This window comes from Henckelia pumila, chromosome 1, assembly GCF_033568475.1.
Source record: "Henckelia pumila isolate YLH828 chromosome 1, ASM3356847v2, whole genome shotgun sequence".
NCBI classification, from domain to species: Eukaryota; Viridiplantae; Streptophyta; class Magnoliopsida; order Lamiales; family Gesneriaceae; genus Henckelia; species Henckelia pumila.
The window spans coordinates 75754772-75779760 of NC_133120.1; the positions used below are offsets into that span (position 1 = coordinate 75754772).

The 24989-nt window shown below is 34.4% G+C and overlaps 1 protein-coding gene across 4 annotated transcripts; it reads left to right on the forward strand.

The window, feature by feature from the left end:
* Positions 1-1172: 1172 nt before the first annotated feature.
* On the forward strand, positions 1173-22866 carry LOC140881176 (rho GTPase-activating protein REN1). Of its 4 annotated transcripts, none has more exons than XM_073286273.1 (24): positions 1173-1381; positions 1492-1576; positions 1675-1758; positions 2445-2481; positions 4081-4157; positions 4768-4838; positions 4949-5027; positions 6316-6460; positions 6982-7098; positions 8022-8099; positions 8987-9042; positions 9130-9199; positions 11142-11226; positions 12943-13186; positions 14228-14425; positions 16077-16376; positions 16630-16679; positions 18059-18119; positions 18226-18309; positions 18799-18912; positions 18985-19154; positions 20618-20690; positions 21055-21228; positions 22204-22866. In XM_073286273.1, the coding sequence occupies exons 2-24, from the start codon at positions 1547-1549 to the stop codon at positions 22570-22572; spliced, it is 2766 nt and encodes a 921-aa protein (XP_073142374.1). In that variant the 5' UTR covers positions 1173-1381; positions 1492-1546; the 3' UTR covers positions 22573-22866. The 4 variants fall into 4 exon arrangements, 3 of the variants coding, with proteins under 3 accessions (XP_073142374.1, XP_073142393.1, XP_073142383.1); XM_073286292.1 differs by having other exon boundaries at positions 19081-19154; XM_073286282.1 differs by having other exon boundaries at positions 16083-16376.
* Positions 22867-24989: the final 2123 nt, after the last annotated feature.

The following is a 24989-nucleotide window of genomic DNA, read 5'->3' on the forward strand; positions in this document are numbered from 1 at the left end:
TTTCGGTTGTTCTAAATATTGCTAACATTATTTTCTGGTTTCTATCGATATATTCTTATTAATTCCTTGTTGAAAAAAACATGGAATAATTTTTAAATGAATTAAAAAACAATTAGATATGAAGTTTGAGATGAATTAAATAAAAACTTGATATCAAGTTTGTTTGTAAACTTTATTTTTCAATTATTTTCTTAATCAATACAAAGAGAACCAAAACCGATATATGTATGTGAATACAATATCCAACTACTTTCTTCCTTCAGGTCCCTACTGCTCGTGCATATTTCTTGATTTAACCCCGCATGAGCTAATGAGCTTTTAACTCATGTGGAATGTGATCCCTACGAAGTCAACCCTTTTTAAAAAAAAATGTCCAACTACTTATATAAACTCAAACAACTATGATGAAAACCCAATATCACAATTAGAGCAAATCCATTAGCTTAAAGGTAGTTCCAAAAGTGATAGTTTTTTTTTTTTAACTCGTTGTCTATTATGAGATACGAACCAAATTAATTATTGATAAACGATGCCATGAAACTTAAATCCACAAAGAACTCATATTTGATAACCTAAGAAGGATAAGTCAACGAACGCCAAAAAAAATGAATCTTGATTAGCTTGATTTCAACCTTCACATGAAAGAGATTTTTTAAAAAAACCACAAAACTCACAATTTGTATAAACAATCAATTTGTTTTTACAATATTTCTCGCCTATAAGACATATTTATACAAGAAATACATCTAAAATAATCATATGAATTTTAAATATAGAAATACTGGCGTAAGCCTTAAAATTGAAGCACAAAAACAAAAACAAAACTCTTATTACATTGTTTTTTATTTTAATTTTGTTAGATAAATATCTTATTTTATCCGAAATATGCATGATAAAAATTATATTTTTCATTATAAATAAATTAAATATAAATTAAATCAAATAATTCCATGAATATAAATCTAAAAGATCGTCTCGTAAAATATTAAGTATTCGTTAGAGGTTTTTTTTATGGATATTGTGCGTACTATGTATATTTTTGAGTGGGATATGTATATTAATTTGATTGATTGATGTAATGGCGAGCAGCAATTATTACATAGACATAAATGGCACGTGATGGAGAAGAAAAAAGATTAGTGGTCAAATGCAATATAAACACAAGGCAAGAGCCCCGCTTCTTCACTATCCCCATGCTTGACCCTCGGCTTTCCGTTGTATCTTCGGTTCCTTCTCTACAAACAAACTTCACCCAAAAATATGCCCAATGCTCTCTCTCTTCCCCCCAACACACGTGATCTTGAATTATTCTCCTGCGTTTTTTATTTTCATGCTGCCCATTTCGTAAAATTTTGATTTTATTATGTTATATGCAAGAAAGGTGAATCTTTTTCTATTTTTTGCCCCTTGTTTTGTTTGATCCTGGACGGATTTGAGCTCGTTGTTCTTGGGTTTGGATCTGATCAATGATTCGATGGTACATTTTGGCAGGTTCCTTCAATGGGACACTGCTACTTTTGTAACTTGATTTTTTCGTGATTAGGAAATGACAAACGTAATTGCAGATTCATCTCAGGTTGGTGCTCGTTGATATTTCATTGCATGATCACTCCAATTTAGTATAACTATCGTGATTTGCGTTTTGTTGAATGTGAATCTTGCGCGCTGTTTCAGGGGGAAGGTGGCAATAACGAGCCACCTCCGCCACCTGCACCTGCACCTGCACCTCCGAGCCCCGCTTTTCATGGTGGCAATAAGGTACATTTGTTTACAAAGTACTGTTGATAAATTTTGTGGGTTCCAATGCTTGTCCACATATTTTAGAAGTGGGATTTTATAGTATATCAAAGAGGGTACTGCACGATTTTATTTGCCTTGTGTGTTTTTGCGTGTAATATGTGGGGCCACGGGTTTCAAGATATTTCAGCTTCTTATGGTAGTTTGAAATGGTAAACTTGCAAAGACAAAGTGGAAAACATCCAAGCATTTGAATTGTGTATGGACACGCAAGATTCAGTTTTGGTAGAAACATGAGTTATAATGAAAAAGTTACATATCTGGAAACTTTTTGGTGGTGAATATTGCAATTAAATTGCATGAGAACTGATTTAGATGATACGGACAAATTTAAAGCCATACATAGCAGAATTGAGAGGCCCAGCAGCACGGGGTTAACCATGTAATTCACAAAGAGTTTGCTGAGGTTTGCTGAGGATAAGAAAAGATTTTACTTTTTGATGTTACAGTGTCTTATGGACGTGTCTCATATCAAAGAGTCAAGACAACATACTTTATCTAACTCTCTGAGCATTGCTTTCAAATGTTCCCTAATTATTAAACTTTTTGTTTGACCTAATTTTTTAAAAAAAGTTCTTTAAACCTACATTGATGCCATTATTGTAATAGACAGCTGATCCAAGCTTTATATTCATATCATGCTGCAGGTCTATAAGAGTGGCCCACTATTTTTGTCCTCAAAAGGTCTGTTTGCTACTTGATTTGGTCTTTTTCCTTTTCTGCCTTTCTGGAAAAACAGATGGCAATATGTAAACATGCTTCTTTACTCCCTAGCATTTACGGGACTTGAAATGCAACTTGCTGAATCCAAGTCATAAATGGGATGTTTGTGGTGAATTTGGGTACACGGGTTTTAATCCATGATGATATACTGTATGCAGTATGTTTGTGTGCCTAGAAGCTTGAATGAAACAGTGATTTTCGCATGTTTAACGTAATTCCTTTGTAGATTATGATTTGTTTATTGTGGCTTATTATCATGTGTTACTCATACCATTCACTGGTACTAACAATATGTTGTTATATCCCTATAATGCCCCTAAAAAAATTCACTTAATAAAACTTGATTAATATGCAGAATGAGCAGATTTAGGAGTTGCTCAAAGTACTATGTCGTAGGTACATTAACCTACACATGTCAAATGTCAGTCCTTCCGATATTTCTGAGAAATTTATTCATCAGCATGGTGGCTGATGAGTTTTTCTATGTAATCCGATGTTTGTTTTCTTTATTTTCGCCCTATGTCTCGTGAATGATTTTTCTCTATCCATTCCATGCTTAAAATCCAGTCATGTAGTTTGTACCGAATACCGATCAAATTATCATAATATGTGCCAGGTGTTTAGTTCATCAACAATGGCCTCCTAGAACCCTGCTATTTTTACATCTAAAGATACTGACATTTTATTGGCTTATTAAAAAAATAATTCTGTGGAATTGTTATCATTCATAGACTTTTAGTCTTGGGATGTGTTTGGCATGGGGAATAAGGTGGGATTGTGAGATGATTTAGTGTTGTAAACATTGTTTGGTTGATTTTTAGCAAATTCATTTTGTCAATGAATATGTGGTATTAAAATTTGGAAAATAAATCCACGTTATTTACAATTCACATTTAAACTCTACCCAATTTAATGTGATAGATTCCGCAAATACCCTTTGCCATCCACAAAAATCTAGGGCTTTCCAAGGGTATTTTGGGACGAATATGGCATATTCCTTAATTTATCTCATCCACAAAAATCATAGCAAACATAACACTATTTATCACCATATATTACATTTCCTTATCTATAATATTTTTTATCACTCATTTAGTAATCATTCAATAATATTATCCCGAACCAATAGTGACCTTAACGTACATTCATTACAGCTATGTAGACAAAAATTCATATGTTTTTTCTATCTATAGCAAGTGTTTTTTAATAACATAAGCCTAGTTGTTTGAATTCCCACTCATGTGACGGATAAATTTGGTCTTCAATTTCATTTCACATACAAATATAAGTTCCTAATTGCCATACATCAACAGTTAGTGGCCCCCCTTCATTGCACCCCCGAAATTTGCTTTTGCAGACTGACATTTTAAAAAAATCCAGACAAGAAAAAATAATAAACACTTCTTTCTGGAGGACATGAGATCTTTAAACTAAAAATGCTTGTTGTACAATGTTATACTGATCACCATGCTATTATTGTTTAGTGTTAAATTTGTGTGAGGAGACACATAATTTGTCAGAGCAAACAGTTTCTTCCTAATGTTTTTGGGCCATTGATAGGTATTGGATGGACATCATGGAAGAAAAGGTGGTTTATTCTAACTCAAACTTCCTTGGTCTTCTTCAGAAGTGATCCAGTAAGTTGTCACTTTTGTTCAAAATCTCTCTCTCTCTCTCTCTTGTGTTTTTTTCAACATAGAGCTGCTCAACCAGATTTCTTTGAAAGTTTTAAGTCAAATTTTACTTATTCTGATGCTTGTCTACACACATAGTGGCTGTATTATGAGGTCTGACATTTCGAATTGTTTTTCTGTTTCATTTAACAATATTAATATTTTATTGTGTGATGGCCTGAATACTTTTGTTGATGTATCATCATATTTAGTAAATCCATATGCTACTGCATGTTCATGTGGTGCAGCCGTGCAGCAAGATGTGAAAATTATAGCACACTCTTCAAACTATACTTTCACAAAAATATTTTTTTTTGCAAAAGTATTTGATCAGAGATATGAGAAAAGTTTGCTAGCAAAAATAAAATAAAATTATTTTCCGAAGAAAATTTTAAGTTGATGAAACGTGCTCTATTAATCAAGATCTCTGAAGAAGTGTGAATTTCACAATAATAGATGCTGATTTGTTGACGGACTGTATTTTGATGGCTTATATTTAATTCACATTAAATGCGATATTTGAATTTTATCCAAAATGCAAATGTTAAAATTTTCTGTTTTAACTTTTTCTCAGAATGTGGTCCCTCAGAAAGGGAGTGAAGTCAATTTAACCCTTGGAGGAATTGATCTAAATAGTTCAGGCAGGTTGGCAATTTATACATAGATACTAGAGTTTTGTGTTTCTAGCTAGTTATCATCTGTCTTCCTACAATATCGATGGTTACACTGGATGTCCTTTTTTATCCCACTCTCAGTGTTGTTGTCAAAGAAGATAAGAAATTGCTCACCGTACTCTTCCCTGATGGACGTGATGGACGAGCATTCACACTCAAGGTGCAATCCTGTTTAGATTTCTTTCTGTGACCAAAGTCTTGAATTAGTTGTCCAGATTATTTGTCTCGTGTTGAATTTTATCATAAAGCTCCATGTTTTGTTTTTCATTTGAATTCTGCACTCATTTAAAATAGAAATTATGACTTGTGACAAGAGGTGTAAATGAGTCGACTCCATGAGATTTCACGAGCTCGATCACACAAAATTAGACTTGAGTTCAGCTCATGAGCTGGCTCGTGATGTAAGATTATATCTGGAAAGTTCGTCATGTTAGTGAGCTTAAATCACGAGTTTAACCGTGAACTTGAGCTCTTCAATGCCATTCAATACTAATTACAATTTACATATAGATATATCATAGAGTTTTGATTTTATATTATATTATTAAAATGTGAAAATATTTGAGCATTAACGTTGAGCTTGCAAGCCTCATGCACTACAATTTTTTAGTTTGAGCTAAATCGTCCTTGTCTTGAATCAAGCTGGCTTGACTTATTTTAGACTACTATTTGCAGCATGGTTATATTATGGGAGGTGACTTCAGGATTTTAGTGTTTCTTATAGCTACTGCTTGGGTTTCTTCCACGATCACACACTTGAGTTGTTCACTTGTTCTAATGGTTATCGTAATTGTGGTCTTCGATCACATACTCCTACTTGTGACACGGCTATTCTTGGTGTGGTGATTTGTGATGTTAATGGTTATATTTTGGGAGGTGACTTCAGGATTTTAGTGTTTCTTATAGCTACTGCTTGGGTTTCTTCCACTATCACACACTTGAGTTGTTCACTTGTTCTAATAACCATCTTCATTGTGGTCTTCGATCACATACTCTTACTTGTGACACGGCTATTCTTGGTGTGGTGATTTGTGATGTTAATGTTCATTATCTCTAGTGCGATTATCTTGATCACACAATTTTTGAAATTTTTTTCATATCTTTGAGAAAAATAACATGATTGTGATCTTATTTTTGTTTTATTTTCTATAAACTTATTTTCCTATCTTTTAGTTCAAATTTCACTTCTCCCAAAAAATTCAGCATTGTTATATTTAGTACAGTAAAATATAATTTAAAATTTTAAAATACTCAAAATTTCATTAAAATCAATCATCAGACAAAACTGATGAGATTTAACCGCTAAAGTAAGTTATTTTCATGAAAACAAAACCAAATTTACATTTCCCTTCCCATTATAATTTTTGTTTAAAATATTTTTCTAAAAAAAAGCACCTTTGGAAACTCAAGAAGCAAAACCAAGTATACCTAAGCTTCTTATAACACAGGCAGAGACACTGGAAGATCTGCACGAGTGGAAGGCTGCTCTTGAGGAAGCTCTTAAAAATGCACCTAGTGCGGCTCTTGTTATCGGCCCAAATGGTAAACTCAAGAACGATCAGCCCAATGCAGCTGATGTTTCTTCAGAACAATGTAAGGTTCTTTCTGCTTGGAAAATTTGACTACATAGTGAAATTGCTTTCTTTTGATTATTTCATCACATATATCTAGTTAGGTTTATGAGGTCAAGTATAATCAAATTACTTGCTGCTACTTTTTGTTATTTAGTCAGCTACGACATGCGATGCATCCTCAGGAACATGTTCCTACAGTGTTTTTCTTTTGATAGACGGAGACTAAAGAAAAGTTCCATCTTTCTAACTTTTTTTAGCTAATGATTCTTTCTCCTCAGAAGCTTGAAATTTTCTGAATCTGGAGAGATTACTGCCTTTTCCGTCTCCTAACTTGCATTTTCTCGTCATTTCTTTTTTATCCGGTATGGGGATGTGGTGTGGTTACATTGAAATATGTAGTAGCACTCAAGGGTGTTCGATTTTTAAGTGTTTCATTTTTTGTTTGTTTTTTCCTCATTATGAAACTGATATAAGTGATTTTTAAATCTCTCTCTCTCTCTCTCTTTCTCTTTCTCTCTTTTTCTTTTTTTTTTTTCGCAGCTAAAGATAGACAGGTTAAATCCTTGGTCATCGGTCGACCAATTTTACTTGCTCTAGAAGATATAGATGGTACTCCATCCTTTTTGGAAAAAGCTCTTAGATTTGTCGAGGAAAACGGTAAATCTCTCTCTCTCTTTTCTTTACTCCGCAAATGCACCGAAATGGGATAAATGCTTATTCTTGATATGCTTCTTTACCAGTGTTTCCACATGAATACCACCAAATAAACAAGATCGAAGTATTGAAAGAATTGTATATGCTACTGGGAAAAAAAGTAAGAGTGAGATTCATTTTTTAACAGATTGTAACATTCCTCGAGAAATTTCACTACACGATTGTGAATTACAACAAACATATTTTCTGTAGATCATTCAGATTAAATCTACTCTATTGGTTCTCCTCCGAATGGTGGAATATGGAGCTAGTGGTCCTAATATGCAGTTGAGAATAGTACTATGTTGTCGTATTATAAATTGCTAGTAGGATCTCCTAGGCTTGTGTCCTTCACCATGGTGTATTATGCTGCTGTTATCTTTTAAACAAATAAGAATTGATTGATCAAAAGAGCAGGCACAACAGTGTAGGAAGGAGGCAATAAAATTGCAATCTAATTTTGTTTTCGAGTGAGCCAAGGTAGGCTGTTCTTTGTCATATCTGTCGAGGATTCTGCCGCCCAGTAGTTTGCATGAAACTCGCAGTGTCAGATAGATATTAGGATTGTAAAAGTGATTTCCCTTAAACATGCTAGCGTTGCGCCTTCTTTTTTATTTCTTTCTTTTTTGCATTCTATGATCAAGTTTTCTTGGTTTGTCTGGTGACGGAATGTTTTTACTCCCCTCTTTTATATAAAATATTTATGGTTCATCTTGTACTGAATATAGGTCTGATTCTCTTCCTCACTTGGCATGGTGTCTATTCTCAGCTTTTTAACATCCCTAGCTTAAATCATTTGTTTATTTGTCTCTAAAACTCATATATTTAGCGCCACTTTATGACTTTTCTGGTTTGTTTGGTCCTCATCTCTGAAACTTTTTTGACAGGCGTTAAAACAGAAGGCATCTTGAGGCAAGCTGCTGATGTCGACGACGTGGAGCATCGAATAAGAGAGTTTGAAAAAGGTTAGTTTGTTTTATTGCATGGTTTTGATTGTTTTGTATTTGATAGTTTATGCAAACAAAAGCTCCCTGGTGAGTCCTTGCACTACTTTGAGTATCGTGAAAGTTGTAAGAGTCTCCCTAGTTTGTTGACTAAGTTATCTAGAAGATCATTCTGTACTTGAATTGTTGTGTGTACTCTCTCTATTTTTTGTCACTATCACGTCATATTTAGTTGTAATAGTCAAATCTCCTAAATATTATGTAATAAATATAAACTATATTATGATCACACTGTAAAATGCTATTTGCAAAATATTATTCATAAATTTTCTTTTTTAGGCTATGTTTGGTTGGATTATTAATAATCCTTGTATAAATTTATCTTGTCTAATCCTACGTTCTTCTCATCATATTATTTATTCATCTATTAATTATAATTTTACATCAATCAAATCATTAATTATTTATCTTACATCAATCAAATCATTGAATTTAAATTACTATATTACCCCTAATAAATAATATTATTTATATTTTATTTATTGTTAAAAGGATAAAATGGTAATTTATCATTTTTATATAAAATTTAATCAATCAAATCAAATCAACTATATATTATGTGAGTGATAGTGTAACTTATGCAGAAACAACAATTACCACCATATGTAAAAGAGATTTCTATATGTTTAGACTTTGTCAGAAAAGCATGGTCTACACATGAAGGGGCACATTAGCATTAACAAGTACCAAACATCTCACATATTTAATAGTCTAACATATGTTGGGGTGTTTACTCAATATATTTTATATGAGATTTGGATTTACAAACATTCAATTTATGTGCTTAAAATATGCTGCATAGGGATCTATTTTCCGGAATCAGTAATGTAACTTTAATGAAAATTCAGGGAAATGTGAGTTTTCTTCGGACGAGGATCCACACGTTATTGCTGACTGTGTTAAGGTATTTTCTTTGAGAAACATATTACCTGTTTTGAAGATCTTTGTGTAATGTTTTAGTGAATGATTTCTTTTATTGGTCTATCGCCAGTATGTTATTCGAGAGTTACCTTCATCACCAGTTCCTGCATCTTGCTGCAAGGCCCTCCTTGAAGCATGCCGTAAGTTTGCTATGATGTACTCTTTTTTATCCTTGTATGTCGAGTCTGAGTACTTTTTTTGATAAGAGAGTCTGAGTACTAGAATAGCCAAGGAATGCTTTTTGAATGGAAATGTGCATGTATATCTTGTTATGGAAGATTAATTTTTCTGATAAAATATTTTCCCATTCAAAGATTGCACTTTAGACTCATTTCTTCTATTTGCTAGTGAAATATCATTATCTGGCAAAACTGAGATATCTTTGAGTTTTGAAATTGCGAACTTTCACAAGCCGCATCTGTTTCATGGAAAGATCATTTTATGGATGCAAATACCTTTTAAAAAACTCTATTATTACATAATACTCTACTTTAAAATATAACGTTACCAAATTTTCAAAAAAAAAGGGATATCTGATAAGTTTGACTTCTACAATAAACAAATCAGTTACCCCAAAACAAAATCCCAGACACTTTATTTCCCTAAATTCCAGCTCGTTTCAAAGTTCCATTGCAGGCTTGATATCTTTAAATTGAAACATTGTGACATAATCGTACAATGCACCTAGGGTTGCAATCGAACCGAATCGAGTCGAATAATGGTAAAATTTTAAGGCTCGAATTCGGCTCGATAAGAGTATATTCGAGTTCGAGCTCGATTCGAAGTTTGATAATTTGAAATATTTTGGCTCGAGCTCGGCTCGAAATGAAGTTCGAGTTCGGTTCGAAATATTCGAACCTATTCGTGAACTATTCGGATATTATGGTTCGAAAAGCTCGAAATGTTCGAAAAAGTTCGAAATGTATATATATTTATTATATAATTATATTATATTAATTAAATATTAAGGCTCGAGAACTATTCGCGAACTATCGAACAGAGTAATTTCGGCTCGAGCTCGGCTCGAAAATAAGTTCGAACATGTTCGAATTCGGCTCGAGTTCAGCTCGAATACGAATCAAATATTTATCGAATGATCTCATAAAGCTCACGAACATGTTCGGTTCGTTTGCACCCCTAAATGCACCCATGAAACAAATTACTTAGTATGGTTTATTATGTCTGTCCTGCATGAATTGCATAGAAGAAAAATTGCTTTTACTAGTTGGACCATTTGACTAATTTTATTTTTATTTTTATTTTTTTTTTGTGGGTTTTGGAACTCTTGACCTCTCCCGAATTTGGTAAAGATGGTGCCATTAGACCAAGTGGTCATTGGCAACCTTCAAAATCTACAGAATATTTATTTGGTTTTAGAACTAACAATAATTAGTCTTATCGTGATATCAATACTTAAGAACAAAATCGTTTTGGTTGGAACATAATAGAAGAATTTTAGAAGATATGGAAGAGTCAGTTGATGAGCGTTGGGACAAGATCAAGATTCGAATGTCTACCTGGATAGGAAAGAGTATAGAGTTTAAGAACTTTTTCAATCTCGAATCTTTTAAGGGATTGGTTAATAGTCTTAATTAATATATCATCATTTCTTATTAAAAAAATATATATAGTTTGATACCAAACACCCTAGCCTGCAGGGTTTTAGTGATTTCTGTTAAAAAAAATGAAACACTAAAACCCACTGGTATATGGTTTTGATACCGCGCACTCTAGGTTTCAGGATTTTCGTGAGTGATCACTAGAATCTACCAGTGGGTTTCAGTGATTTGTTAAAAAAAATGAAACACTGAAACCCACTGGTGAGTTTTAGTGGTCGCACACGAAAATCTTGCACACTAGGGTGCGTGGTATCAAAACCATACACACACACACACTTAGAACAAAAATTTTGAGTTCATCAACTTTCCAAATCTGGTGGCAAATTCCAAATGGAGCATGCAAATTGGAATTATGAGTATTTTTTTTATTAAAGAAACATGGATTTTGAATATAGTTGCATGTGGAAAGTGCCACAGCATAGATACATTAATACTAATTGCTCCACGTTATTATGATGACTAGGAACTGAGCGAGGGATTAGAGTAAATGCTGTGCGTTCAGCAATATGTGAAACCTTTCCGGAGCCCAACCGTCGCTTGTTACAAAGGTAATAAAAAATGACCTCAAGACATTTATTTCTATCTTAATTTTCTGATTTGTAATGATACTGGTTTATGCATGTTTGATGCGTCACATTTTTTATTTAGTTCTAAATGTCGCTTCATTTTTATTTATTTCTATTGTAGCCTTTGATTCTTTCAATTTGTTGCGTTGACATTATTGATTGGTAATGGTTGTTTTTAGTGCTAGATGTGCTTTCTTCTAAGCCATATTGTGGGATTATTGTATTCACTTTTTCAGCTGAAATTTTGAAATCATGAATCAATTGAAAATATCTATTGCAAGTTTCACTCTTGATGAAGTCTTTTAATTTTTTTCCTTTTTTTTTGGGATAGGAAACGATAATAATATCATCGTTTCCTTTTTCCTTTTCATCAAGAGAGAAGTTAAAAGCAAATTCCAATGCAAGCGCAGATTGCTTTAGTTCTTGAATAATTGCTTGTTTTGAAACTCAAGCAGCTCTCTAAGTGATTTTTGATAGATTTTAAAGCAAAACATGGGTATTTTTCAGTTTCTTACATAAATTTCATTTTTCCATGGTCATTTTATTTTTGTATATTTCATTATTCTTTTCAAACTCAATCATACTTTCATCATGTAGAGTTATAAGGCAGAAGACGTTGAAGAATAATTTTGTTCTCTTTCTCATTTCCACTGTCTATTATTTGTTGTACAAGCAATACATATAATTATGGTAGTAATATCCCTAATCGCTAATTACAAGACTTTACATAATTACTCCCTCCAATTATGCCCTAATTTATTCCTAAATTCATGCTGACTAATTCACTCCCAGCATTACATCTGTCAACACGTTATTTTGATCCAGTATCTGACATAAACATTTAACTAATGATGATGGTCATTTTGTGTGTCAGGTAAATGCTATGCTACACCAGGTGATTTTCACCCGGTGGATCATAGCATTTCCCTGTGTGTCATCCCCATTCCTCCATCACGCAGTAGAATGCACAGGTGAAAAATTTAAGCAAGTTGTAACTTGTAAGGATCTACTTCGTAACTAGCATGTATAGTTGGGTATCTAATATTTGGTTGTGGTTAGCATGGTTAAAATTTTTTATGTTTTGAGGTGGAATGTTATGCATAAGCAACCAACATCTTGAGCCAATGGAGCAAAGTGCTACATCAATTGAACCTATAGGAGATGCCTCTCAATCCTAATGATATTGATATTAAAATGTGTCATGCCGTAGTGATGAAGTATGACTATGATGCTTTATCCAGTTCTATCAAAGGAAAGTTAGAGCATGTTTAAGTGTTAGCTAGGGAACTCGTGCACTAATTATATACTCACACGTCTGGCCCACAAACATATAACATATAACCAAGATCCAATAGACCACGTAAGTAACTACTTTATATTTGTATTTGCTTTGTGAAACTTGTTTACTCAAGTTACTAGAAATTCTAATGTGCACTCTAGCATATGATGAAATATTTATCTCATACTTGATGTGGGACATCATAATTGGATATCCAGTTCTCGATTATTGTCTATGTAGTTGGAGTTCAGGTTGTACAAGTACCCTAGGAGTTCAATTTTTTATCATCCAACAGGCTCTTGAGTTTAGCCATGGATATTAATGAGTGAATGAAGGTCTTTGATGTTTTTTATTTGAATTTTCTCGTTTATATTTCATAATATACTGCATTCCACACTGCTTTGTCACTTCTGTGCCAGAATTCTTACGATGATGCAAAAGGTGGCTTCTAACAAGGCTGTGAACAGAATGAGCACATCAGCTGTAGCAGCTTGCATGGCTCCCTTACTTCTTCGTCCCCTTCTTGCTGGTGATTGTGAGCTAGAAAATGATTTTGATGTGGGTGGTGATGGTTCTGTCCAACTTTTGCAAGCAGCTGCTGCGGCTAATCATGCACAGACCATTGTTATTACATTACTTGAGGAATACGATAATATATTTGGGGTATGCTATCGTTATTTCCTTGTTATGTCATTGTCGTGCTGTGTTCGCCTCTGGTGTATTAAATGTGGAGATATTGATGCTGCCACTCTGTCTGTGAAATTTTCATTAAATTTTGCGTGAGTTTATTTGTGCTTGTTCATTTTTGTTATCACATTGAAATTTTGCTTAGCATTTGTGTTCTAAAAAGGATACAGAAGGTCAAGTACAGGTGAAACCAGAAATTCGTAGTATTAGTCTCAATATGAATGGTATCCACATGAAACAACAATTCTTAGAGCAACAAGTTACTTCAAGGGCCCTAAGATACAGAATTTGACCAGCATAGTTTATATTATAACAATCTACTCGTTGCCCATTGGTGTCAAAGATTTTAGAGTCCCTTTAGCTGATCAGTTATCAAACATCTAGTCATCATTCCTTAACATTTGAGTCATTTTTCAATCAGTAGACGTGGCAGAAAGTTCAGTTCATTTGCATCCAACTTTCATCTCATATAGTTTGGTCAAAATTGACGTGGTGTACGCCTGAGAGATCGAAATGGGTTGGGTAATAACTTCTGACGTTCGGAATTCCACAGCTGCCACGTCGAAACCACAGAAAAAATGACTGTTTACTGTTTAGTTTCACGAGATCTTTAAACTACACTAAAGTTATTTGAGTTGTTTTAAGACATCACTTGCCTAATTTTCATATACTTATTTTTTACTCAATAAATATTGATCAAAAGTGTTTAATTGCCGTACAATATTCTATGGAGAAAGAAGCCTGAAATGGAGTAAACAGTTATTGCAAAACGCCCTGGCTTTGAGGCAGTTTAATCTATATTATATGCTCCTCTCGAACCAAGTTTTGACACATATTCTACACCAAAATCCCTACAACAGCATATGACAGTACTCTTCCATCAATAAAAGGTTTAAAAGTTTTAAAAGTGACGACTCTTTTACAATTAAATTATGCATATGGAATAAGGTAGTGAACTATCTTTTATAGTTGTCTTTGTAAGTTATTACGTTTTATTAACACGCAGAACTTTTGCAGGAATGTTCTGTAACCCCTGAACCTTATACTGATTCTGAAGAGAGTGGTAGTGAGAGTGAGGAAATTACAGATGACGATGAAGATAGCTTTGACGATGATGATGCAACTGAAGACTCCCGTGCAGATGTAGACGAAGATTTTGAGAATGAATTAAGTGCAACTAGTAGTGACACCTCTGAAAATGAATATCACAAAAAGGTAATACTTAGTTAACATCCATCTTTACCTTTTATCAATAAAGCGTCATGTTTAGGAGTCCTTGGAAATTTATTTCGAAAATATACCCGACTTTTCTCCAGTCAGTGAAGGTGGTAGTAAGAGGGGGAAATAAAATAAGATTTTGGGAGGATAGGTGGTGGGGGGATTCTTGCTTTCAGGAACTTTATCCATCCTTATTCCTAATTTCTTTGGTTCACAATCAACCGATCTCTTCCCTTTCCAGACAGACTCGATTCACAACTCTCAAAATCGTTCTTGGGATTCGTGTTTTCGTCAGGATTTGAGGGATGATGAAGTGTTAGAGTTGAGTGCGCTGTTGGAGTCTTTAGACAGTGTTAGTTTGATTGAGGGAGCTGATGATATTAGGAAATGGGTGTGGGATTCTTCAGGGCTGTTATCGGTCAAATCTATTTCTCAATCCTTCTTTCCGGACAGTTTTTCTCCATATTTTTCTCTTTATCCTATTATTTGGAAAGCACCTATCCCGTCTAAGGTTCAGGTGTTCTCGTGGACAGCTGTCCTTGGAAAACTTCCAACTTGTGAGACGATGCAAAAGAGATATCTCACTTGTTCACTGTGCCCGAGTTGGTGTGTGTTGTGTAGGCATGAGGTAGAAACTCAGGATCATTTGCTCATTCATTGCCCTTTTACGAGTACTCTCTGATTCAGAGCTTTGGAGGAGTTGGGCTTGGTATGGGTATCCCATAGATCAGTTCGGGATTTATTGGAAGCAAATCTTGGACGTTATTTGGGAAGAAGAGGTAAAATCTTTTGGGTCAATAAAATTATAGTTTCTTATCAAAAAAAAAAAAAAAAAATTCTTTTGGGTCATGTTAGTTAATTGTATCTGTTGAATGGTTTGGTTGGAGAGAAACGGGAGATTTTTTTATAATGGGGCAGAATCGGTTGGTGATTGCTGGGACAAGATCAAATTTACGGTTCCATTTTGGATCTCGAAGACTAAGGAGTTCATAGACTTTTCGGTTTCATATTTGCATAGGGATTGGAGTCTCATATTATGCTAAGTTGACTCCGGATTTTGTCTCTTTTGGTGTGGATCTTTGGTCCACATTTGTAATTATTACCTTTTTTAATCTTTATGAATATATTTCGTTTCCTATCAACATAAATAGAAATAACGCGCCACATCTATAGATAGCCACGAAATCAACCATTTAAGCCAGCATTAAGTCTGCCTCTTGCCTCTCTGAGGTGATGAATTTAGCTGTGCAAAATAGTGGAACTTCTTTTTCCAGCCTCTTTTGTTGCTTTACATTGTCATCTTCCATTATCATTTTGTGTCCAGTGATTTGTGAACTTATTCCTGCTCAAGATCTCAGAACAGTAACAGTCTTGTGGTATTTCAGGTTTTACTTGACAGTCTTAATTTAAAGATAACAAGTTATTTTATCCATGCTGTTTCCATTAAATGTATTTATTTCATTTTTCCAATGTCCCCGTTTTCATTATTTGCAAGCTCTTCATTTAATAGGCTTAATTCAATATTCCAGTATCATTTTGAAATTTTAGGCTACAGTTTCTTTTCTGTTTTACTTTGTTATTTTCCATCGTTATCTTTTCTTATGCTCTATCAGTTAGATTCAACAAACCTAATGACAGATATCTGAAGATGCAGATCTCTGGAAGTCATAGCTCAGGGTCTGAGTCTCACCAAGTAGATGATGTTCTTGAAGCCAGTCCAAAATACTCATCAAGTTCCTCCCAGAATGAATTGCTTCAACATGGTTGTGAAGAGAAAATTGATGGAGTTCAAAACCATTGTGATGATGATGCCAAAATGCAACTGAATGACTCCAATGAATTATTAGGAGTTTATCCTAGTGAATCATCAACGCTCCAAGACTCCTCTAAACCATCGCACGAACCAGTTCGCAGCGTACGGCGACCTGCTGTTTGGGGGCGCACGCCTGTGAGTATATCAGTGCTTCTTTGGTTCCTATATATTATGAAACTAAGTTTGTCTGCGTTCTAAAGTGCCCCGCCCCTTTTATCAGCCACAACCAAAATTATCTAGTTTTTTTAATAAATAAAAATAAAAATCATCGGCCATTCAAATTTTGGTGCATTGATTCTGCCTTTTTTAATTTTTAAACGCACATGTATTGCGGCATTTTATGATTTGGGGATGTTTAGCAAAACTAACTTCATGATTTCGGGTTCAGGGAAAGAAGAACCTTTCCATGGAGTCTATTGACATTCCTTTGGAAGATGAGTAAGTCATATGTTCATCCTAAATCAATATCTAAATTAAACACATCCATGTCTCCTTTCAGATTCCATAAATCCAATATCCTCTCAATTTATAGATCTACTGGTGTTACCATTTCTTTACTGATTTATTGCACAATCCTTCTTAACCATTTCCAAGGGCAGTAAGTTCAGGAGTCATTGTGAAGCCATGTGAACTGGACTAACTGTTTAGATGATCTGATTGAATTTTGTTCTAGACTTGTTTTATTCATGTTTCTGGAGATTTCATCTCAAAGTTAAATTCAAAATTTGTTGATTCTACTTAGAAGACAGTATCCTTATGGTTTAAATTCCTTTGGTCATTTCAAGGTAAGATTAATTGCAGACCATGAAAGACTCCACAAACAAACACCCATGATATTACGTGGTTTACTTAAGATCATTAAGAATGGAGGTTCAACCGATCATGTAATTTGAGCCTATTTATCATATAATTTCTCATTGGGAGATCTAGTTTTTTAGTTTACCAGCCCTTTTCTGCTAGACTGGAAGAATAATTGGCTGTCTTAAACGGTGTCTAGAATTAGACGTGACATCTCAATTTTCTTTCAATCTGTCAAAATCAAATTTATTTTCATGAAGAACAACAAAGTTCGTAAGATAGAAGCACAACGTTCATAACTTACTGAAATGACCTGGTTTCCAACAATATTTTCTATTGAAGGGTTTCCTTTCTCTCACAACTCAATAAATATAAAATAATTGAAATTGAAGTTTATTAACTGAATTACTCTTTCATAAAGCTATACGGCGTGAAAAAGATAAATTAACAATTCTACCTCAAAAATTCTGGGCTACCTTATGAATCAACACCTTTTCTTAATTGTAAGATTTATATGGCCTTTCCTGCAAATATTATTGGATCATTTTACACCTATTCAAGCATACCGTTGATTAGAACAGGTAGTTGTAGTTTTGGAACCATATTCTTTCGTCTTGACTCTATTTGTCGAAAATACCGACCTGGCTTCTCATTCATATAATGCTTCCAAATTATTGTACCAGGAAATAAATCCTGGAATCCTGAGTTGCTTAAAATTTAGATGTCACTAGCAGGAGCTGTAGTAGTATATTATAACTAACATGCACACTCGACTAGAATTGCACTGTATTTCTCTTTTACTTGAGGTACAGACCTTGATTCTTTAGAAATACTGATAGGGGTCCATGTCAAACCTTCCATTTGAAGTACATAGAGCTTTATAGCAAGATGACATTTGAATCACATGCATCATATGCACTCTGTCCAAAATTTTCTACTGTCAGGCACTAGTGCAACAATTTCCTAGAATTGATGGAATTTTTTTCGAAATGATGCTCACATTAGCTTGTCATTGTTAGGACTGAAATACAAATTCTTGAGTCCATGAAATCAGATTTGCAGAATAAGATCTCTAAGGAGGTATATTTTTAAGTGTGTCTTCTCTCTTGAAACATTCTTACTCAATTCAGTTTCAGGATAGAACAATCTTTGAATTTGTTCTTCACATGTGTCTTATATGTTACAGGAAAGGATAAACTTGCATCTGCAGGACGCCCTGGAGAAGCGGAAGCGTGATTTACATGAACGTCGCTTAGCTCTTGAGAAAGATGTAATTTCTGCACGAAGATTGTACATTTATTCTTTTTGCTCGATCTTATCTCTTGACACAGATACACCAAGTATATTTATAATGTTATTGCATGAAACTTGGGTTTTGATCTTCAAGATGTTGCTTTTGTCCTCGTGTAATGGATATAAATTTGATTTTCTTCAGGGATCTTATTGCAATTTTTAGCACGTTTTCTAGAACACAGTTATGGGAAATTTGTGGGTTTATAGTTCTTGTATTGCCTGTATTTACAAAATACTATCCCATCTCCTTTTTATTATCTGATGATTTAGCAAGCATCACTTTGCACTTCCAAATGTTTATAATGGACTGCATCAGGTTAAGTGACTATTTTGAACTTATCCGTTCTCTTTTCCTGTATTAATCTTACCTTAAATGATTGTTGTACACTTGTCACTTGTACTTGTAAAACCTTTGTGGTTTCTTAGCCATATAGCATAGTAAGGACTCAAGGGAATTGCATTGTAGGTGGCAAGGCTACAAGAGCAGTTAAAGAAGGAGTTGGAGCTGAAGACAGCGCTTGAAGCTGGACTCAGAATATCTCAACAATCTCATCCCGTTCCATCCATTGCTAATGAGAAGGTTAAGTTCCTCTTCATGTTTGATCATTACTTTTATCCAATTCTGTAAGTAATCAACCTTGAATTACAATAGATTAAGGCAGAGCTGGATGAAATTGCTCGAACAGAGGCAGATGTTTTTAGTTTAAAGCAGAAGGCTGCTGATCTTGAACTGCATCTTATTCAACAGCGTGAGCAAAACTCTAGGATCGGGTATGATGTAGGGAATCAGCTCAATCAAAGTCCAAATGATCGATCAAATTTGTAAGAAATACTTTTGCTCTCCCTACATTACTTGTGCAAGATTGTTTCCTGTTAGCCATTTTGCATCTGTCCTTTCTGACACCACTCCCTCATTCAATACAACTATTAGAGAATATAGGTGAGATAATTATTTTTATTCTATTGAAAAGAAATAATAGAATGTACAACACTACAATCATATAATAACACAAGAAAACTATTCTAGCAAACTACCAACTGCACAAGAAATGATTCTAGGAAACTAAATCAATCAGAAATCAATTTCTGTTGATACACATAATCCTATAAAATATTCAGAATAAAATATCTTATCTTCCATCACTCCCCCTCAAGCTGGCTTGTAGATGTCTTCCATATCTAGCTGTTTACTAGAGGTTCAAATTGTTTCTTGTGTTAGCCTTTGGTGAGTATATCAGCAGACAGCAATCAGTTGAGTGGTTGGCACATAGAAAACACAGATTAGGCCACTTTCAAACAAAAAGGCATTCATCGTGCATCTGCTTGTGTTGATATACCTCAACAAAATGGTATGGCCGAAAATAAACACTTACTTGAAGGTGCATGTGCAATAATGTTTTCTGAAAAACACCAATCATGCTTAAAAGCACCCTTCATTTCTCCTATTGGAAGCAGCTAAATGTTTATATCTGAAAGTGATGAAATAATCCCCTACAGCCAGGTAAAAATCATCATGCAAACTGGCTGCATCGAGTAGGATCAACATAAAAATTAAAGTCTTGCATAAGCATCATTTCCCGAATTAATGGTTGAATAGAAAATACTGAATACTTATTAAGAAATAGCATGAAATATCGCTTACTATGAAAAAATTCCCAATTTTCACAAGAAACCCGGAAACATCATCAAACACACCATATGTTTTTTATGTATGAAGTTCACCACATAGATTGCCATAACTTAAAAAATGGCAGTCTGCGTCCTGTCCCAAGCTCTACTGCCTTTTCTTAGGTATGAGACAAGTTTCATTGTTACTGTTGTCCACAGTCCAATATCATAAACCACATTACATGACAATCATAAAATACCTGTTCAAGATTGTTGGATGTTACTAGTGATCAAAACAACTAGCACAACTACACACATGAAGGAGTAAATTAGGAAAACTCATTAACTCGCTGAATCTTCCACCTCATTTATCAATAAAGATTTGTTGATGACATCATGAGATGTATTTCGTTGCTTGCATGTTCCATAATGTAGTGAGACTAACGATGATATGTTCGAACTAAACCTTGGTGGAAAACACACATAAACTTTCTCTGTCTCTCTCTTTCTCCCCACCCCCGCGAGACAAAGCAACTGCACCCTCGAATCCTCTTCCTTGGTTATTGGACAACTGTGGAACAAGGTTTTGTTTATTTATTTCTATAGAACGGCTGTTTTATGCTTTTGAATTATGAGGATGCAAGCCTTTTTTTTTTTTTCCTTTTATTGTCTCGCAGCCGGAAGAAGAAACAGATAGATGTTGGAGCCTTAACGGTCTCTGGTGCGCCAGATAATTATTCAAGAAGTAAGGTGCGCACACGACTTTCACAGTGGCATGGGATGGAACTGTTGTTGCTTAATATTGATTCTGTTGTATAGACATGTAAATTTAAGTGACTGGTCCTGAGATTAGATTTTCACTTGTTACACAGAGTTATACTTGTGATTGTTGATTGCTCTTGTGGTGTAATATTGAGTTTTTAAGATAAATTGATGTTCTTATTTAATCTCTACAATAAAAAAAGCTATAATAGATCTTCTTAATCAAACTCTCATACTAAAAATAGCTATAAAATCTTCTGTTGATACACTAGTACGAAGTTTTATTGTTATTATCTTTAGTTGTTGATGTTTGTGAGGATTCTTGTGAAGAAATTCTCAAAAAATTTGACAGGTGTATAATTTGGAGAAGTCAGATGGTTACAAAGACAGGAACTTTGAATTCCAGCAAACTGACTCCTTTCGAAATCCAAAAGCCACTGGAACTTTGAATTTGTCATCCAACACAGAGTTAGGCACAAATACGCTTGGTACGACCAGCTCTAGAAAGCTTAATGCAAGGGGCGAGGTACAGTTTTTATTTCTTCTTCTGTTCTTTTTTACTGCTTATTTTATGCATGTTATTTATGATACTAATTAGATTGTCTTGTCATTAACTTCGTATGGGTCTAGGACTCTATGGAATGATGATTTTAAAAACTTTTTGAAATCTACTGAATATATGGCATAGCCAAGTATCTCTCACCATTTATATTTTTTGATACACAAGCAAGGAATACAAATTCCCCTCGTCCTTTTCTCGCTCATTGAAGTTTCAACTGTGGCATTTTTCAGTCTTCACATTTTTCTCTTGGGAACAAATTCAGAACTTATGTGATATCATTTAACATACTCAGTTGAGCCGTCTAAAGATTTTGATTCTAATGCTTTAAAAATTTTTAAAGGAGAAGAATCAGGGTTATAAATTTTAAGCACTCTTACAAATGTCTAGTTCGGAAATATTTTCTGATTCTGGAGCAAAGTGGGTAATTAAACTATTGTAATTAAATTGATCTTTGTGTCGCACGTGAAAAGATGCATCTATATGGTTCTATTTGGATTTTAGGGTCATCAGTTGAGCTGTTTGTAGATTTTGATTCTAATGTTTGCTTATTTGTTTAAACGAAAAAGAAAAAAGAAAAAGAACGGCGACTGATGAATTTGCTTGGGCTTCCGGGTTTTAAAACACTATAAAGTATGTCTAGTTTGGATAATATAATTCTGATTCTGAAGTATGAGGTAGTTAATGTTCTAGTTTTGATTAAATTGAATTTTGTGTTTCGTTTAAACATGCATCTCTATGGTCGTGGCAGTATTCCTATATGTGATATTTGGCTCGCCTATTTCGATACAGAAGATGGAGGAATCTTCTTGAATAATCAACATTAAATGAATAATTTGTCTCTTCATTGATTATGTTTTATTAACATTGTTATCAGCACTTTCAAACTTATATCCGAGTATGAATGTTGCTTATGAAAATGTATTCCTGCTTGTATGATAGGGAACTAATTCTACCACATCTGCTCTGTCAAAGCTGACAAACCGACTTAATTTCTTAAAGGAACGACGCTCACAAATTGCAACTGAGCTCCGAAATTTAGACAAAGGTGAAAATTCATCTCAGCGCATCCAAAACCTTGGACAAAGTGGAGGATCAGAGTATCACCAATCGCATCAAGACTCCAAAGAACAATCCTTGGAAAAAATACAAGAACCGGAGAACTTTGAATCATCCCACAAGTCCGATGACCAAAATGATAGGGGAACGAAATTGGAAGTGTTCCCAAATCTAGAGCGGGGAAAATCAGAAAGCTTCCCAGTAGATGATAAAGTTCGATCAAGAGTTCCTCCTAGAACCTACTCTAGATGATGCATGCTCACAATTTGAATCTTCTTCCATCATGCCTTCTTCTGCATTTTGGAGAATGATCTGGTATGATAACAAAATCCAGACAACAAAGAGATGGTGAGCTAGCTCTTATATGAGTTAATACGGGTCAGGTTCACTGTTTCACGCTCGTTTAGAGGCAAAATTCGGTTCTCATGTACAGCTTCCTTATATTTTTACAACTACAGAAACAGTCTTTTCCTGCTTTTAGTGATAACCAACTGGAATGTTGAAGCTAATGTTTGAGCACGATGGTTTTAAGCATCGTTAATCTATGAAGGAATGTTGATTCTACATGTTATGTTTACTGCCAACTTGTGAGGTTATTGTATACTTTCACCAGCATAACCTGTCAACATGATTTGGGTAGGTTCTGTTTCAATCTTGTGGTTCTAACTTGGGTCCATCGATAAATCTGTCAAGAACCCCTTAGTTGAATTTCGACCACGGAATGTAAGGAGATGCCTTGAAAGGACGAATTGGGTTTGTCAATCGTTTGGAGTGGCATGACCTCAGCCCTACGATAGTGGTTTGAATCATTTCTTGAGGGTTCGGGTTTATATATCGCAAGAAACAACTCGTAGTATGGTTCTAGCTTATTGATACGATCCATAAAGGAATCAACAAATTAAAAAGTTGGTCCAATAAAAGTGCTTTTAATTATAATAATGTAGAAATAAAAAAGATCCAATCAAAATTCAACAAGTTTTGTCTTTAACACCCGCTAACCGAAGCTAAGCGCTTGAATAAGCTAAGAGTTCAGTTCCTCCTCCCTACAGAATCTAACTCGGAACCGTATATCTCAATTGAGCCTCCCTCTTCTGTGGTTCCCGTCGCTCCCTTTATCTACTTTATTTCATATTATCATATTATGAGAATAGGTGATGAATGTGTTCCATAGGAAGATTATAGTCCTTCGATTTGATCCGAACTCAATGCTTCTATTTTTGCATGTTTAATTTTACTATGATGCATGTATACATGTTGAAGCCATGCACAATGATTAGTTGGACCGGGTTATTACAAATACATGAATCGTGTGTTACATAAATTTATTGAATGATGTGTAGTCTATGTAACAAAACTCAGTTGCTTGTATTTTTATAATAGGAAGTAATAAAACACATCGCTAGATTTTATATCAACTCAACTGACGTCCAAATATATCATGCAGGTTAACAAAACTTTAAATTACTTTTGATACCATGCATGACGCACCCTATTATGCAGTATTTTCGTGAGCGACCACTAAAACACACTAATGAGTTTTAGTGTTTCTTATTATTATTATTATTATTATTATTATTAAAAATCAGTAAAACTCACTAGTGTGTTTTAATGGTCGTTCACGAAAAATTTGTATATATATATATAGAGAGCTTATCACTTGCACCCTAGGGTACAGGATTTTTCGTGTGCGATCACTAAAACCCGGGTTTAGTGGTCGCATACGAAAAATCATGTACCCTAAAATGCAGGTGATCGGATCTATATATATATATATATATATATATATATATATATATATATATATATAGATATGTTCAACTGCACCCCTTGGGTGCAAGTGAAACTTGGGCGCCTGCCCATGTGGCGCCCAACTCATTTTTTTTTTTTGTTTAATGTCACGTGGGTGGGCTGGGAATTAATTTTTTAATCTCCAAAAACCTTTTCTTAGATCCCCAAATGTAGCGACATTATTTTCTTCTATAGCTTTCTTCAACAAATTGAAGACCCGATGCCGCTCACCTCCGCCGTTGTCTGACCAAATCTCAGCCCACGCGAAGGTTCTTCTTCCTCTAACATAGGCGATTATATATAAACCCCCTTTTTTTTTTTCTTCTCACGTTTAGTTTGTTTGCGATTTTCAGAACCCTTCAAGTGTTGTGCTTTTGTCTATTTGCCCAAGTTCTCCGCCATCGAACAAGCTAATGACGTACATTTCTTGCACATCTGGCATCGGGGCCAGTTATTATAATGGCCATTTCTTGCGATTTTCAGAACTCTTCATATGAAAAATTGCCGCTAGAAGAAGAAGAAAACGCCATTAATAATAATCAAGTTCCAGGAAATTCACTAGGATCGCCGCCGCCGCCAGGAAGACTCGGCGGGCAAATTTTAGGTAAAATTTGTAAAATTTCTTAAATGGCTAGTTTAATTAGATCTTCGATCATTCTAAATGTATGCATATTACATATGTGAGTGTCACCTAATAATATATATGCATTCGACTATATAATAATTGGTTTTAAATCACATAACTTGATTTTAACTTCTGTTTTTATTCACTGTCATCTTGAGAAAATTAACTATTTGTATGACTTTACGAATCAACCTGAAGGAGTCCATGATATATCTATTACATTTTGTTAATTGATTATTATTCATTAAGACATTTT

Coding starts and splice junctions, on each gene's coding strand:
- LOC140881176 (XM_073286273.1), top strand. CDS start 1,547: ATGACAAACGTAATTGCAGATTCATCTCAG. Junction 7,099..8,021: donor TAGATTTGTCGAGGAAAACG/GTAAATCTCTCT, acceptor CTTTTTTGACAG/GCGTTAAAACAGAAGGCATC. Junction 9,043..9,129: donor TTATTGCTGACTGTGTTAAG/GTATTTTCTTTG, acceptor GTCTATCGCCAG/TATGTTATTCGAGAGTTACC.